The sequence below is a fragment of the Ostrinia nubilalis genome, chromosome 4 (assembly GCF_963855985.1).
Source record: "Ostrinia nubilalis chromosome 4, ilOstNubi1.1, whole genome shotgun sequence".
Lineage (NCBI taxonomy): Eukaryota > Metazoa > Arthropoda > Insecta > Lepidoptera > Crambidae > Ostrinia > Ostrinia nubilalis.
Genome location: NC_087091.1, coordinates 5,500,586 through 5,513,928, shown reverse-complemented (window position 1 = coordinate 5,513,928; position 13,343 = coordinate 5,500,586). Strand labels below are relative to the sequence as shown.

General features: G+C 36.2%; 1 protein-coding gene across 1 annotated transcript in view; it reads right to left on the bottom strand.

Annotated features, from left to right (window-relative positions):
• The window catches only part of LOC135071347 (microtubule-associated protein futsch), a 70,016-nt gene that overhangs the window by 50,875 nt on the left and 5,798 nt on the right, over nt 1-13,343 (bottom strand). The window contains exon 2 of the mRNA XM_063965137.1: nt 667-772. Coding sequence (XP_063821207.1) covers nt 667-767 — 101 coding nt within the window. The 5' untranslated portion in view covers nt 768-772. The remainder of the gene's footprint in view (nt 1-666; nt 773-13,343) is intronic.

The following is a 13,343-nucleotide window of genomic DNA, read 5'->3' as shown; positions in this document are numbered from 1 at the left end:
AAGCTGTTTCCTATTTCCTTCACATCAGTCTTTTCACCTCGCTTACTTGTGCGTCAAATTGAACATTATACGCCCACCCGGCTGCTAGATAGGTCAGTACCTATCTGACGAGGAGCTACTTCTGACTATTCGAAGTGGGTTTAATGACCTATAATTTAGAATAAAGTGTACTAGTGAAGAAAAACTTATCTATCAAACAATTGAACCTGACTTGAAATAACAAACAATCAGTCGATAGGCATCAGCAGCACATATTTTATTGATGCATTCGAATTTTACGAAATGAACCTATTGAAACAATTCTTTTTTTTTCCTGACTTAAGACGAATGTTCATCATGCAACAGATAATTTGCATCTTCATCATCATTTCAGCCACAGGGCGTCCACTGCCGAACATAGGCCTCTCCCAATGACTGAATGAATGACAAGTTGGTCGCTACCAACTGTGCGATGTGGAAGTCAGGCCGCTGAGTGCCTCCAGCGCCTTCCTGCTACCTTTATCAAGTTATTTGCAATAATTTTTTAAATTCTCTAAAAATTGAGAGCGCCATTTCGATTGCAATGCAATATTTTCCATTCACAGACTTAATCTATGCTGACTTTGAAAAGAATATTGATTGTATCTTTAGAATACAAGACGTAATAGGTCTGAAAAGTATATTTACCTCTGTTTGAGCCGTAACCGGTGGTCGTGCAGCCGCACGTCCCCGGTGTTCTCTATCCCGTCCATGATATTGGTGGACCGTTTCACTTCGCCCACCACCATTGTGACTGCAACAAAATATGTACCCAAATTAGTCAAAAGGCACATGATCGATTCTTTGTCTAAAGTAAAGAGACACACACACATCGAAAAGCATTACTAAACTCTACTTGAACCTAAATGTAGAATATTATACGCACTTGCTAGGACAAGAAAAACTCTACATAGTTAACGCAGCGCAAAGATGACTCCATCCAAATAGTTTCAATACTGCAAAATGTCAATATCATCAACATTAATCAAGATGTACGTGTCAACGTGACCTGAACAGCCGACGCCGTTACATTTGACATTTGGCAACTCTACAATAAACATTTATGTGTTGAATCCCCGGTACAGTAGCAGTACGCTGGCCGATCCTGTAGTAATTTGCAAGTGGCAATTATTGGCAGTACACACACTGCTTCGGATTTGTGTTTTGGGACTGAGAATAGGTATTCCGTGCGACTGTCTTACCGAAGCACATTCTTTGCAGCAATTTGGGAAAACACCTCATTAGACTCATTTCGGAAGAATGCATTGCCAATTAGTTGTTCGAGTCGTTAGCGTGCGGGAGCCGGGTGCATGGTACATGACGTGCTATGAGATGTAGATGTGTGGATAGACAGCCGCTTGTCTGCCACGCTCGTTTATAGCTGGCATGAGTTCCGTTTTCCCGCCGACTGGGACCGTGTGATTTATTCACGCTGACTAGCATGCTAATAAGCTGATGGACCAGAGAAAGCGTAAGTGTTTCTATCACCATTGCCGGGATCGGTGATCCACAGCTTGATATCCAAAGCACATTTAATTTTGCAAAAAGAATTCAGTCTCTATTCCTCAAGAGGGAGTATACAAACAGAGATTATACATTTCCTTTCTGGATTTACCCATTGTATGCATCTACATAAAAATATTTTATTGCGCCTTCTCTACTGCGTACTCATCTTCAAAATCAGAAGTAAAATGCCAAGTGAAGAGAGGTCGATCGAAACGAAAATACAAATGTCACCAGTCCCCACAATGCACACTCATTGATCACTTGAGCATTCGGCGCACGTGCTATGGCGAGCGCCGGCGCAGCTTTCCATTGCACACGCTAAGAAAGTACCCACTTCGCTATTCTATGTTCATACAGAGCGCAAAAACAAACTGATTTATGAATAATTCTTTGGATATTTATCACGCGATTTGACTTTATTACCTGTTAGTAACAATAATTAAAAAATAAAGACTAATTAACACAATAGATAGACAGAAAAACACATAAAAATATCTTTCTACGAAACGTTGAAACCTAGAAAAGAGATCAGCAAAGATGATTCCAGATGTTTTTGAAGTGATTGAATATTTTTTTCTTGTGATGTGTGCACTATGCAATCAAATAATTTCCACTAGGTAAATGAAACACTATTAAATAAGAGGCTTTTAATGAGATATCTTTAATTAACACAAGGGGCTAACGGGACTATTAGTAATTGGTGCAATACAAATTGCTAATAATCTTTTAAAAAATAATAATATTCGAATCGTCTGAATTTAGGATTATTTAAAAACAGTACAATTGGTACAATTCAAAAAAATTTAACCAATCATAAGTTATACAATCATAATGTCAGATTCACAGTTCACCTAAATAACGATGAAGTACGTCGTAAAGCCACCTACATATTCGGTCCGTTTACGAAAATATCTGGACACGCATGAGACACGTACTAGTACGCTGACTCGGGTGTTATTTGAAGAAATACCCTTCTCAGAATTTAGTACATTCACGATTTACGAATGATTACGTGCATGCAATCAAAGACTGACTTCACCCAGATCAAGGTTTGAAAGGAAAATTAATTAGAAGGCTCTGTAGAATTTGGAGCAAACAGACTACAAAAACATTCAGAATTTAAGTAGGTTTTAGATTCTTTAGGTTAACAATAAAAATAAGTAAAACGCGTAATAATTTAGGAGTAAATTTATTAGACCTACCTAATTCCTACACATATGTAGAGTTTTATTTATTGGTAATTAGGTTAGTCGTGTGGTTTAGATTTTCACTGTTCTCAGAAAGTTTTAGGGACTGTTTCAATAAATCAGTAATGAGCTTTCTAGTTACGACCTACAATCAAATGAATGCCCTACATACTCTATCGTGTGGGTTTGTAACACACGTCCTACACCTTTTTTTCTAGTCTCATTTTATATCTTAACTTAGAACTTTAGTTTTCCCCTGAGACTGCTGTTCTAGTTTGTCGGATTTTTCAAGTAATTTTACCTGACTCTATAGAATACATTTTTTAAAATTTTTTTGATCTGTGAAAGTATTTTTCAGATAAAACTTAGATTAAGACAGATCAAAGTGCTTTCCACGAAAATTCTTTTGCATGCTAGAATATCGTGAATAACTTACAAGATTATCTATACTGCATTGCTACGAACAATAGCAAAATGATATTTTATTTTTATTTTCTTTGGATTCAAGCCATCTGAAATAGATTACAAATGTTTCTCTTTAAAAAGTTAAGATTAGGTATTATTGTTAATTAATTTTTCTGCCATTTCCATCTGAAACTTTACAAGGATGTCTAAATATTAATCTCCTTGATTTCAGGATTGCCATCACAGCTTCCAAGCTTCAGCTTCAGAAATTAATCACCCAATTTAATAAAGGTGTAAAGTTCCCATCATAATTACTTCATTCAATTAATTTACGTTAAGAAGAAATTACTTAACTAGTCAAATAAACAAATTGGCAAGTTTCCCGGCATTTTAATATTCAACAGGAGGGTTCACACCCTTGCCTTGGTTGCGTGCCGATTTTAATTAACTATTGATTAATGTTTGCACTAACCCCTCGTAGCAATATTAACATGTTAACTAGGCGAATACCAACTTCACGCCAACAATACGTTAGAAAGTTCTGCAAGCTACGTGGAACAATAAAACAATTCCGATGTCATTTGACATTGACTCATCGTTAACATCTCGGATATTTTGCTATTTTCGTCCACCTTGACAAATCGCAAATAATTTTAGATTCCAACGCCGCTGCGTCTATCAGTCTTAAGCACATTTTTCGTGGGGATTATATTGTGAACCACGGAAGCTATTAGCTACAAGAGTTGTGATGATTCTTTAAACTTCGGGCTGTATTATGAATCCTTCTGGAATTTCTAAATTCAGCAGTGTTAATAGCCTAAAAAGACTGACTTGATGGGGATGGCTGCATTTTAGAATCCGAATAAGTATCATAGTATCAGGCAAGTTTAGTCTGCTGCATCTCTGGATCATGGCCTACTTCATAAATTATGAATTGTAAATGCTTAGTCCATCAATTGCCATATCATCGACAGCAGACGCGCTGCTCAGCATAGGGTAATTGCGCCGGTTTTCCGTCCAGCTCCTGTTTTCGTCCATTTGACCGACTTGCCACAAACAATAAAAAAAAAAAAAAAAAAAAAAAAAAAAAAACAAATACGGAAAATTAGAATACAAACCTAACTTTCCGTGCAAGTTTGGACTTGTTACAATCTATAATATCTAAGTAACAGTTCTACCTGCATGAAAATGTAATTTGACAAGTAATAACTCCAAAAAAATCTACGGAAGTTGCTGCTGCACACAGGTGAATGGAAAACGTCGTCAAGTTAGAAAAAAAAAGTGCCGGTAGGGAACTTTCATGGTATGTTCAATTACTGTTTTAGCTACTTTACGTAACGTTTTTGGCACGTATGTCTAATTATTAGCATAATTGTAGCGTTGCAGTTTTGGCTGTTTTTCACAAATTGATTTTCTTTCTCGATATTCTGATTTTGGATACCACTAGTGACATCTATTGGCGTGATTCAGAACTAATTTGCAATAGATGGCGCTTTTTGCTCAGTTAATTGAAATATATTTTGATGAAAAATTTCCCAGGGTTTTTATTTTGATTATTCTATTTTTTAATAGAATATTTTCAGTGTTCAGGAGATTGTTTTCATCATGGTTTTTATTAGTATTTGCTTTTTTTAATGGGCGGCGAAACGGAACGTCTCGCGACATCTCTATGAATCGCGGCTGTCAGTTGAGCTGTCAAATGACTTTGGAATTTTGGTCGATCTTGCGCAACCGCAATTTTATGATTTTCGGGGATGTAATCCTCTATGTTTCAAATCGTGTGTTGCAGAATGCATCCACGATAATTTCTTAATATAATTTAAAATAAACACACATGACAAATTTCCTAAACGTTATGTTGGACGAGGGCTGGGATGCTGAAGACTGCGAGTGAAGCTTAAATTAGCGAACAGTCTTCATGCGGGAATTTTACAATATTTTGTAGTTTAAACAATTTCAAATTTCATAATTTTACAAAATTTTATAGTTCAGATTTCAAATTTCAGATTTTACAATTTCATATTTTACATTGATTTTATAATTTAAACATAATGTTTTGATGATATTTCATATATCTTAATTTCTCTTCATTTCGAATGAAATATTTGTCCTTTCTAAACTGCTGATCTCTTCGCATTTCCTCCTTGTCATCAAACCTCTGTCTCTGCAAGAGTTTGAACGCTTACCTGTCGAAGAGATGCAAGAGCTTCATCTGGCACTGCGCGCTTGAGGCCGTGGAGGACGCTGCTTGGAGCTTAAAAGTGTGCGAGACCCGTTGGACCCCGGAAGAAGAGAGGAACGTTCAGGGTAACGGCTTATAACCGCATGGCTTCCAAGGTACCCACTTTTCCATCCTTCAAGTAGGAGTCTTTCCGACCTGACATCGTGCAGTTATCTTAACTATTAGAGTCTTTTAATATTTAGGCTGAGTTTTAAGAAATTTGTAGTGGCAATAATATTCACCAAACCGAACCTAATTAACGACCCTGAATCCCTTGAGGTTGGCACTATCTATTACAGTGGTTATAATATCTTAATTGTTAACTGTATACGAGCATACGAGATAAAAATAAATTGTGTCAATTGAGAGGGAGCTGTTTTATTTACATTTTCTAATTTCACACAAGGAACGGTAACTTATATAAATTTCTGCAAGCCGGACAACCTCTTTTTCACGTGCAGACAATTCACCATCTTCTCAGTCTGCACCGGTGGCGGTTCAATTCCAGTCACCAAGCCGCCAGGAAAAAATCTTTTCTTGCAGTGGCGCCCATCTTTTGGTGTTTATTATTGCCATCTTTTTTATGAAGTTTATGGGTGGAAAGCCAATAATAGAAGCAACATTGTATGCTGACTATCCGCTCATACACTTCTATTTTGTTGTTAAATATTTTTTTATTAGGGAATCTCTCATGTGTGTGCTGTTGTTTGTCTTGTTTTTTTTTATAATTTATTTTATTTGTGATGCCCACATAATTTTTTTAGGTTGTCAACTTTATACATATTATTATGTTAACCATTATAACAGAGCGTACTACTCTATATGAGGTTAGTTTACATGATGTTATGTTACATATTTTTTGTGTTGCAACTCTTATTTTGTATATTGTGTTGGGACAAGTAAGTAACATTTTTTTTTGTTAGGTTATATTTATTTTATACCTACACTGCTTTTGGGCTTTATAGCTTATAACTTTTAGTTACTTACTTTAGTTATCTGTTTTTTCATACAAGACAAACACAGTTTTAGTTTTAATTTTAGTGTTTATTTATTTAGTACTAATAATAAGTAAGTACATAATGTAGTTTATATTACCTACCCGGATATTTTGTTTAATTAATGCTAACTGAAATCTTTATTATTGTTTATGTACTTAGGTAACAAATTGCTTTTGTGTCACTATGGACATATAACTTTTGTTTCTTGTTACCTAGTACACATTATTTTGTATTAATTACATAATGTTAGCGTAATATTATAACTTTTATTAGTTTTGGCAAATATTTGTTAATACATTTGTTGAAATGTTTTGAATCATAAGTAATGGATTTTAATTAAGTAAATACAGTTATACCTATTAGTTATTTAGGTATTATACTGCAGTGCATCTTAATGTTTGGTACTTAATGTCATAATGTTATTACTGGCTAGTGAGTTGTTTGTGGGTACACTTACTAGCTTGTTGATTGTTATACGGGAATAACTTAATTGTTTATTATTATGGTTTTGATAACAATTAAAAGTTATTAATTTTAGTAAAGTGCCATTCTCTTAAATTTGTATAAATAATAATTAATTTTCAAATAATTTTTGGAAAATATTTTTGCCACTTAGTTTTTTTTTTTAAATATTTTTATTATGCTACCTTCTTCGAGGAAGTTTTATTTTAAATTATGGTTATACTGTGGTTATACCAAGGTTCTCAGTCGTAGGACTTAGGATTTTTTTTTCTGGGTAGGTAGGTACTTTGCTTTGGTAACTAACTTGAGTTTAGTTTTTAGTTTTTTTTTTTGGACACAATCGTATTGTGTAGTTTTTTTGTTGGGAATTTATTAACGGTAGATTCTTTTAGCAAAATTTTTTTTTGGACACATTCGAGTTGTCGGGTATCTGCTACAGTTTTGCCTCGGTGCTTTATTCTGTAACTTATAGTTCAGAAATTGTTTTCCAGAGATTTTATCTCTGTGTTTTTGTTTTGTTTTGTTTGAGTGCTATGTATCTCCTATATACATGCCTCGTTTGTTTTGTCTTTTCCAGGGATGACATCATGTGCTTTTATGCACTATTCCCTGTGTTTTGTGTTTTGTTGCGATGACGTCCAATTTATATTGTGGCCAGCGACGTTTTGTTCTGTGGTTTTTATAACCCAGACATTTTTTCTAGGGACGACATGTGTTGAAATATACACTTTCCCTAGGGCCCACTGGATGGCTATTCCAGAAAATATGTTCGTAATGGCCGAAATAGCCTTACAACGTTACTGGGGATTCGAGTACCACTGGTTCACAGTTGGGACTCTATGGGGAATTTTGAATGCAGGTGGCAAGCAGTGTAATTTGAAACTGATGCTTACAGGTATGAAAGAGAGGCATGAAAGATGATTGTACGTTAGTGTTGGGTTTTATTTATGCTCGGACAGCAGAGATTGTTTTAGGTTTGAAGAACATCAGTCCTGGTAGTTGGTTTTCATCTGGTTTGTTATGCTTAGTGAAAAGTCAGTTTGTTTTTGTTCCTGTTATGTCAGCATACCCTACAACTCGTTGTTTGTTTTCTATTTTTTTTTTCAGTTGAAGTTTCTGCTGGAACGTTTTCTTTTTGAGGTCTTTCTGCGTTTAGACACATTTTTTTTTTCTTTTTCAGTTTGTAGTTCGCTGAGGGCAGCTCAGATTCTTTCTCCGTGCGAATGTCTAGGGGGGAGGGTATTGTAGCGTTGCAGTTTTGGCTGTTTTTCACAAATTGATTTTCTTTCTCGATATTCTGATTTTGGATACCACTAGTGACATCTATTGGCGTGATTCAGAACTAATTTGCAATAGATGGCGCTTTTTGCTCAGTTAATTGAAATATATTTTGATGAAACATTTCCCAGGGTTTTTATTTTGATTATTCTATTTTTTAATAGAATATTTTCAGTGTTCAGGAGATTGTTTTCATCATGGTTTTTATTAGTATTTGCTTTTTTTAATGGGCGGCGAAACGGAACGTCTCGCGACATCTCTATGAATCGCGGCTGTCAGTTGAGCTGTCAAATGACTTTGGAATTTTGGTCGATCTTGCGCAACCGCAATTTTATGATTTTCGGGGATGTAATCCTCTATGTTTCAAATCGTGTGTTGCAGAATGCATCCACGATAATTTCTTAATATAATTTAAAATAAACACACATGAGAAATTTCCTAAACGTTATGTTGGACGAGGGCTGGGATGCTGAAGACTGCGAGTGAAGCTTAAATTAGCGAACAGTCTTCATGCGGGAATTTTACAATATTTTGTAGTTTAAACAATTTCAAATTTCATAATTTTACAAAATTTTATAGTTCAGATTTCAAATTTCAGATTTTACAATTTCATATTTTACATTGATTTTATAATTTAAACATAATGTTTTAATGATATTTCATATATCTTAATTTCTCTTCATTTCGAATGAAATATTTGTCCTTTCTAAACTGCTGATCTCTTCGCATTTCCTCCTTGTCATCAAACCTCTGTCTCTGCAAGAGTTTGAACGCTTACCTGTCGAAGAGATGCAAGAGCTTCATCTGGCACTGCGCGCTTGAGGCCGTGGAGGACGCTGCTTGGAGCTTAAAAGTGTGCGAGACCCGTTGGACCCCGGAAGAAGAGAGGAACGTTCAGGGTAACGGCTTATAACCGCATGGCTTCCAAGGTACCCACTTTTCCATCCTTCAAGTAGGAGTCTTTCCGACCTGACATCGTGCAGTTATCTTAACTATTAGAGTCTTTTAATATTTAGGCTGAGTTTTAAGAAATTTGTAGTGGCAATAATATTCACCAAACCGAACCTAATTAACGACCCTGAATCCCTTGAGGTTGGCACTATCTATTACAGTGGTTATAATATCTTAATTGTTAACTGTATACGAGCATACGAGATAAAAATAAATTGTGTCAATTGAGAGGGAGCTGTTTTATTTACATTTTCTAATTTCACACAAGGAACGGTAACTTATATAAATTTCTGCAAGCCGGACAACCTCTTTTTCACGTGCAGACAATTCACCATCTTCTCAGTCTGCACCGGTGGCGGTTCAATTCCAGTCACCAAGCCGCCAGGAAAAAATCCTTTCTTGCATAATAAACACTATTTTAAGGGCTTATTAAAGTTTTTGTATAGAAATCTTAGATAATTAAGTGGACTAATACTAGCATAACAATTTTCCAAGATTTTGGTTTTCGTCCACGTGGACGGAAACCCTGTCACCTAGTTAATATTTTTAATAATCATTTTACTTCAATGGACCTACAAAATACAATGTTTTTTCTTCCAATATGATCTTTATTGCTATTACATTAAACATTTTAGTTTACGTCCACTTTTTAACAGTGATAAACCCATAAAAACCGTTAAAAAGATGTGGACGAAAACAAAAAACAGCTTTAAACGTTGTTGTGTTTTCGTCCATGACGTCATGAGCAAACACTGGGGTGGACGAAAACCAAAATTAGCTATTCCTGTAGATTAGTTTTCGTCCATTTGTCCTTCGACCTATTGCAATATTTTCCTAAATTTAGGTAAGAAACTTATTTAAATCTTTTTGATATCATTTGAAAGCTAACAAAATTACCTTTCAAATTATATACCACAATCCATAGTTACTGTATTGTAGAATTGGTTTTAAGTTAATAATTCAACTGCACCCTTTTTTCTACACAGTGGTCGAAAACTAGCGTACACTAGGACGAAAACTGATTTTTTTGGACGAAAACTAGTGAAATCGCCTCTTTTGCATAAAATATTTTTTATAAAAAAACCCGTGGTATATACTTATTGTCATATAATATTAACGTAAAGTAGACTATATAAGGACTAAAATGACATATGATACATATGAGTAAGGGTATTTTAAGTTATTCATTTCGCATCACAAAGTTGGCAACTCCGATAATTGGACGAAAACTAGCGCACTTACCCTACATAATATCAAACAGAAAGCGTCTTGAACTGTCATCGCTGTTTATTTTCATGTGTCCAAAGCGTTCACACCTCGTGTCCTTGCGTTACTGGTTCAAACCGCGTGAGCCGTATCTAGGCCAGTTAGATAGGTGTCAATGTTTGTCGGTCGGATGCGACACGGCCGGTGCGATGGCATTGGCGTCGTGTGAACGGTCACGTCCAGAAAAAATGCGGCGCAAGTAGCCAATTAACATGTGGGATAGTGTGAGGCCGGCGTCTCGGCGCCTCTATAAATACGTGTCCCTCCCGGCCCGCGGCCGCAGCCGCGCCGCCGCCGTCTCCGCCCGGCACCGAGCACCGCAATAACATAAAGACAAGACATAAATCTCGACATCAAAATGCTGACGTCACAGCATGTTGTTGCATGGGCCCACGTAGCGTTTTATAGCCGAAGGAAACCTCGATTCATCCAAAATGTACTACTAGAATAACGACCGCTAAACAGAATTAGCGATAAATTTTTCAATATCCAAACGACATGATCTATTACTGTGGTACCTATCGTCGTGAATGTCAAATAATTTAGTTCCCGCACAATAATCCTAATCATTTTTTTCTTTTAACCTAACATTTTGAAATACCTTTGTACAATTTTAATTGAAATGCAAAGGACATGTTGGGAGGAAATTAGAATTACCTTCGTGGCAAGGCGTTTCCTATCGAAATTAACGACTTCAAAGAACGTCTGTCATTAAATTTGACGTCATGATTAAACGGGTTTCTCTGACAATAGGCCACGAATAGTGCAAAGGCGTATCATTGGACATGTGCGTTTGGCCAATGGGAATATATCCCGGAAGTGCGTTCAGTGCGGGCGAGTCCCGACTCCCGATGCTAGCCCAGCGCCCACCACGGCCGGCAGTGCGGACGTGGAGATCGCGCTATTTTTGTTCACTCACCAGTTGAATAACCTCCAATCAACTATTCGCACTTGCCTATGAATCCCACTAATGCATAGATCATCGCTCCTCCGTGCTAACCCACGCGCTCAGACTTGCCTGGTTATCGATGTTACTTTACTAATGGGTGTACTTTTGAATTTATCACCTATCGAATTCTAATGTTTAATATCTCTTGATTTATTTATCATTTTTGTTTATTTTTTTGGAACTTTGTTTCTAATACATATTACCGATCTTTATTTAGAGTCTTCTAAAAGCAGTCATAGAATTTATTTCTGACTATATTTTTTTTAATTTCTTTACTAAACCATAACTTAGCAACCGCCATTCAGCGCTACTTGGTGCCTGTTCGAACAAAGTCTATACGGCTAAAAATTGAATGCCAGCAAGTACAGGGAGAAATGCACTTGTGCACGAACGAGGGAAATTGTAAGAGGGATGACCTGACTTTGATACGTCGAGTTCCTTTTACTTGACACTTTTTGCAGTGTTTTCGCAGACATGCATGCTGCATGCTACTTCAAAGAGTTTAGTGAAGTTGAATATTGGCTGAATTCAGGTTAAAACGTTCCCACGTTTCTTTCCCTTTAAATTACAGCCATTTGATGGTTTGTTTCATGGATCGTCTTCGATTTGAGTAGGCAATCTCATAAAACCAGTTATTGACTAGACATTCGGTATCTATGACATTTATAAACAACGTAACGACATGACGCAGTTCTATGCATATTTTTGTCGTTAAACTTCATAATTTGGCACAGTTTAGGTCTTGGGAACGATGGTTGTAACAAAAATAGAACATAATTCCATTCTGCTTACTCAACGTTGCATTTTCATCTAGTACCAAACATTTACGCAATTAAACACAGTCAATCTTACAAACACAGTTAAACAAAATGATTCACCAGCTTTTTGACTTTCGCAACATGGCCAGTTTTAACTGTGGTTTTAACATTTCATCTTTTGTTATGGTCAGTTTATTTATTAATTTCAACTTATTTTGTCAAATTCAATTTGCCCTAACTGCGTTCATTGGGATTTATCACAAAAAATATTATGCAGCCAAAGGGCTGATTTTTCCATTCGGATATCTACGTTCGTTTCAGCCAAACGACGTTCACTGCTGGACAAAGGCTTCCTCCAAGGTATCGGTATCGTCGGATAACTTATAAGTGAAGAATAAAATAGTCAATTTGGCGAATTTCGCATACTGAAAGTATCAATGTGCCAAACTTATTCTTCAGTTAAAAGTTATCCAAGAATGGGATAAACGGTCTGCCTTTAGTACACTAATAACATTAGGACAATTACTAAATGAACTCTAAAATTTTAAGGGAACCATCACTTGGAAATGTGGGTTAATTAATGCAACACTTCTGCCCTCTTTAACAGAAAGATACAATCTGATCGATAAAATTAACTAGGTAATTTATGAAACATTAAGCACCAAATCATATGTAATTAATAAGCAGCATCTGTCTGCTGACAGAATAACAGTTTAAGTCTGGAAGAGAGCCAGAACAACTGATAGGCTGTAGCGGCTGGACATTAATATTACTAGGAAATAAAGCAGTGACGAGCCGATCGTTTATGACCAGTAAAAGTTTTGGCCAATGACACATTTTGCCCCTAAGATTGTTGGATGAGTCATTCTGGTATTGTAAACGAATTCGGATCACGTACCTAAATCCATTGATGCACGTTACGCAGTCTACACACCAAATCTGCCAATCCGCCGTCATGAGTCGTCGACATTTCATAGAAAAGTCATAGAAAGTACAAGTCGTTAGTCGTTGATATGATTCTTTTTGAAATAAAGCCGCCGACACTAGCCTGTCGGCTTCCTTAACTGTATGAAACCAGTATACACTGCCAAGGCTTTCTTTTGAAACCCATATAAAATTTAGTACCACTGGGACTTTATTTGACGAAAATTCCACGATGAAATTCAAAAGACGAGGACAAACATTTAAGTGCTCCACTTGCAAATAACTCTGAAATATTAAATTCCTGACCTCGTAATAACTTCCAACAAATTCCATTTTGGCGGAGTTTCTATTCGCACCCGTAAAATAATTTAGACAACTCACATACCAGTCCTTATTATCGTCCTTCAATAGTCGAAGGTG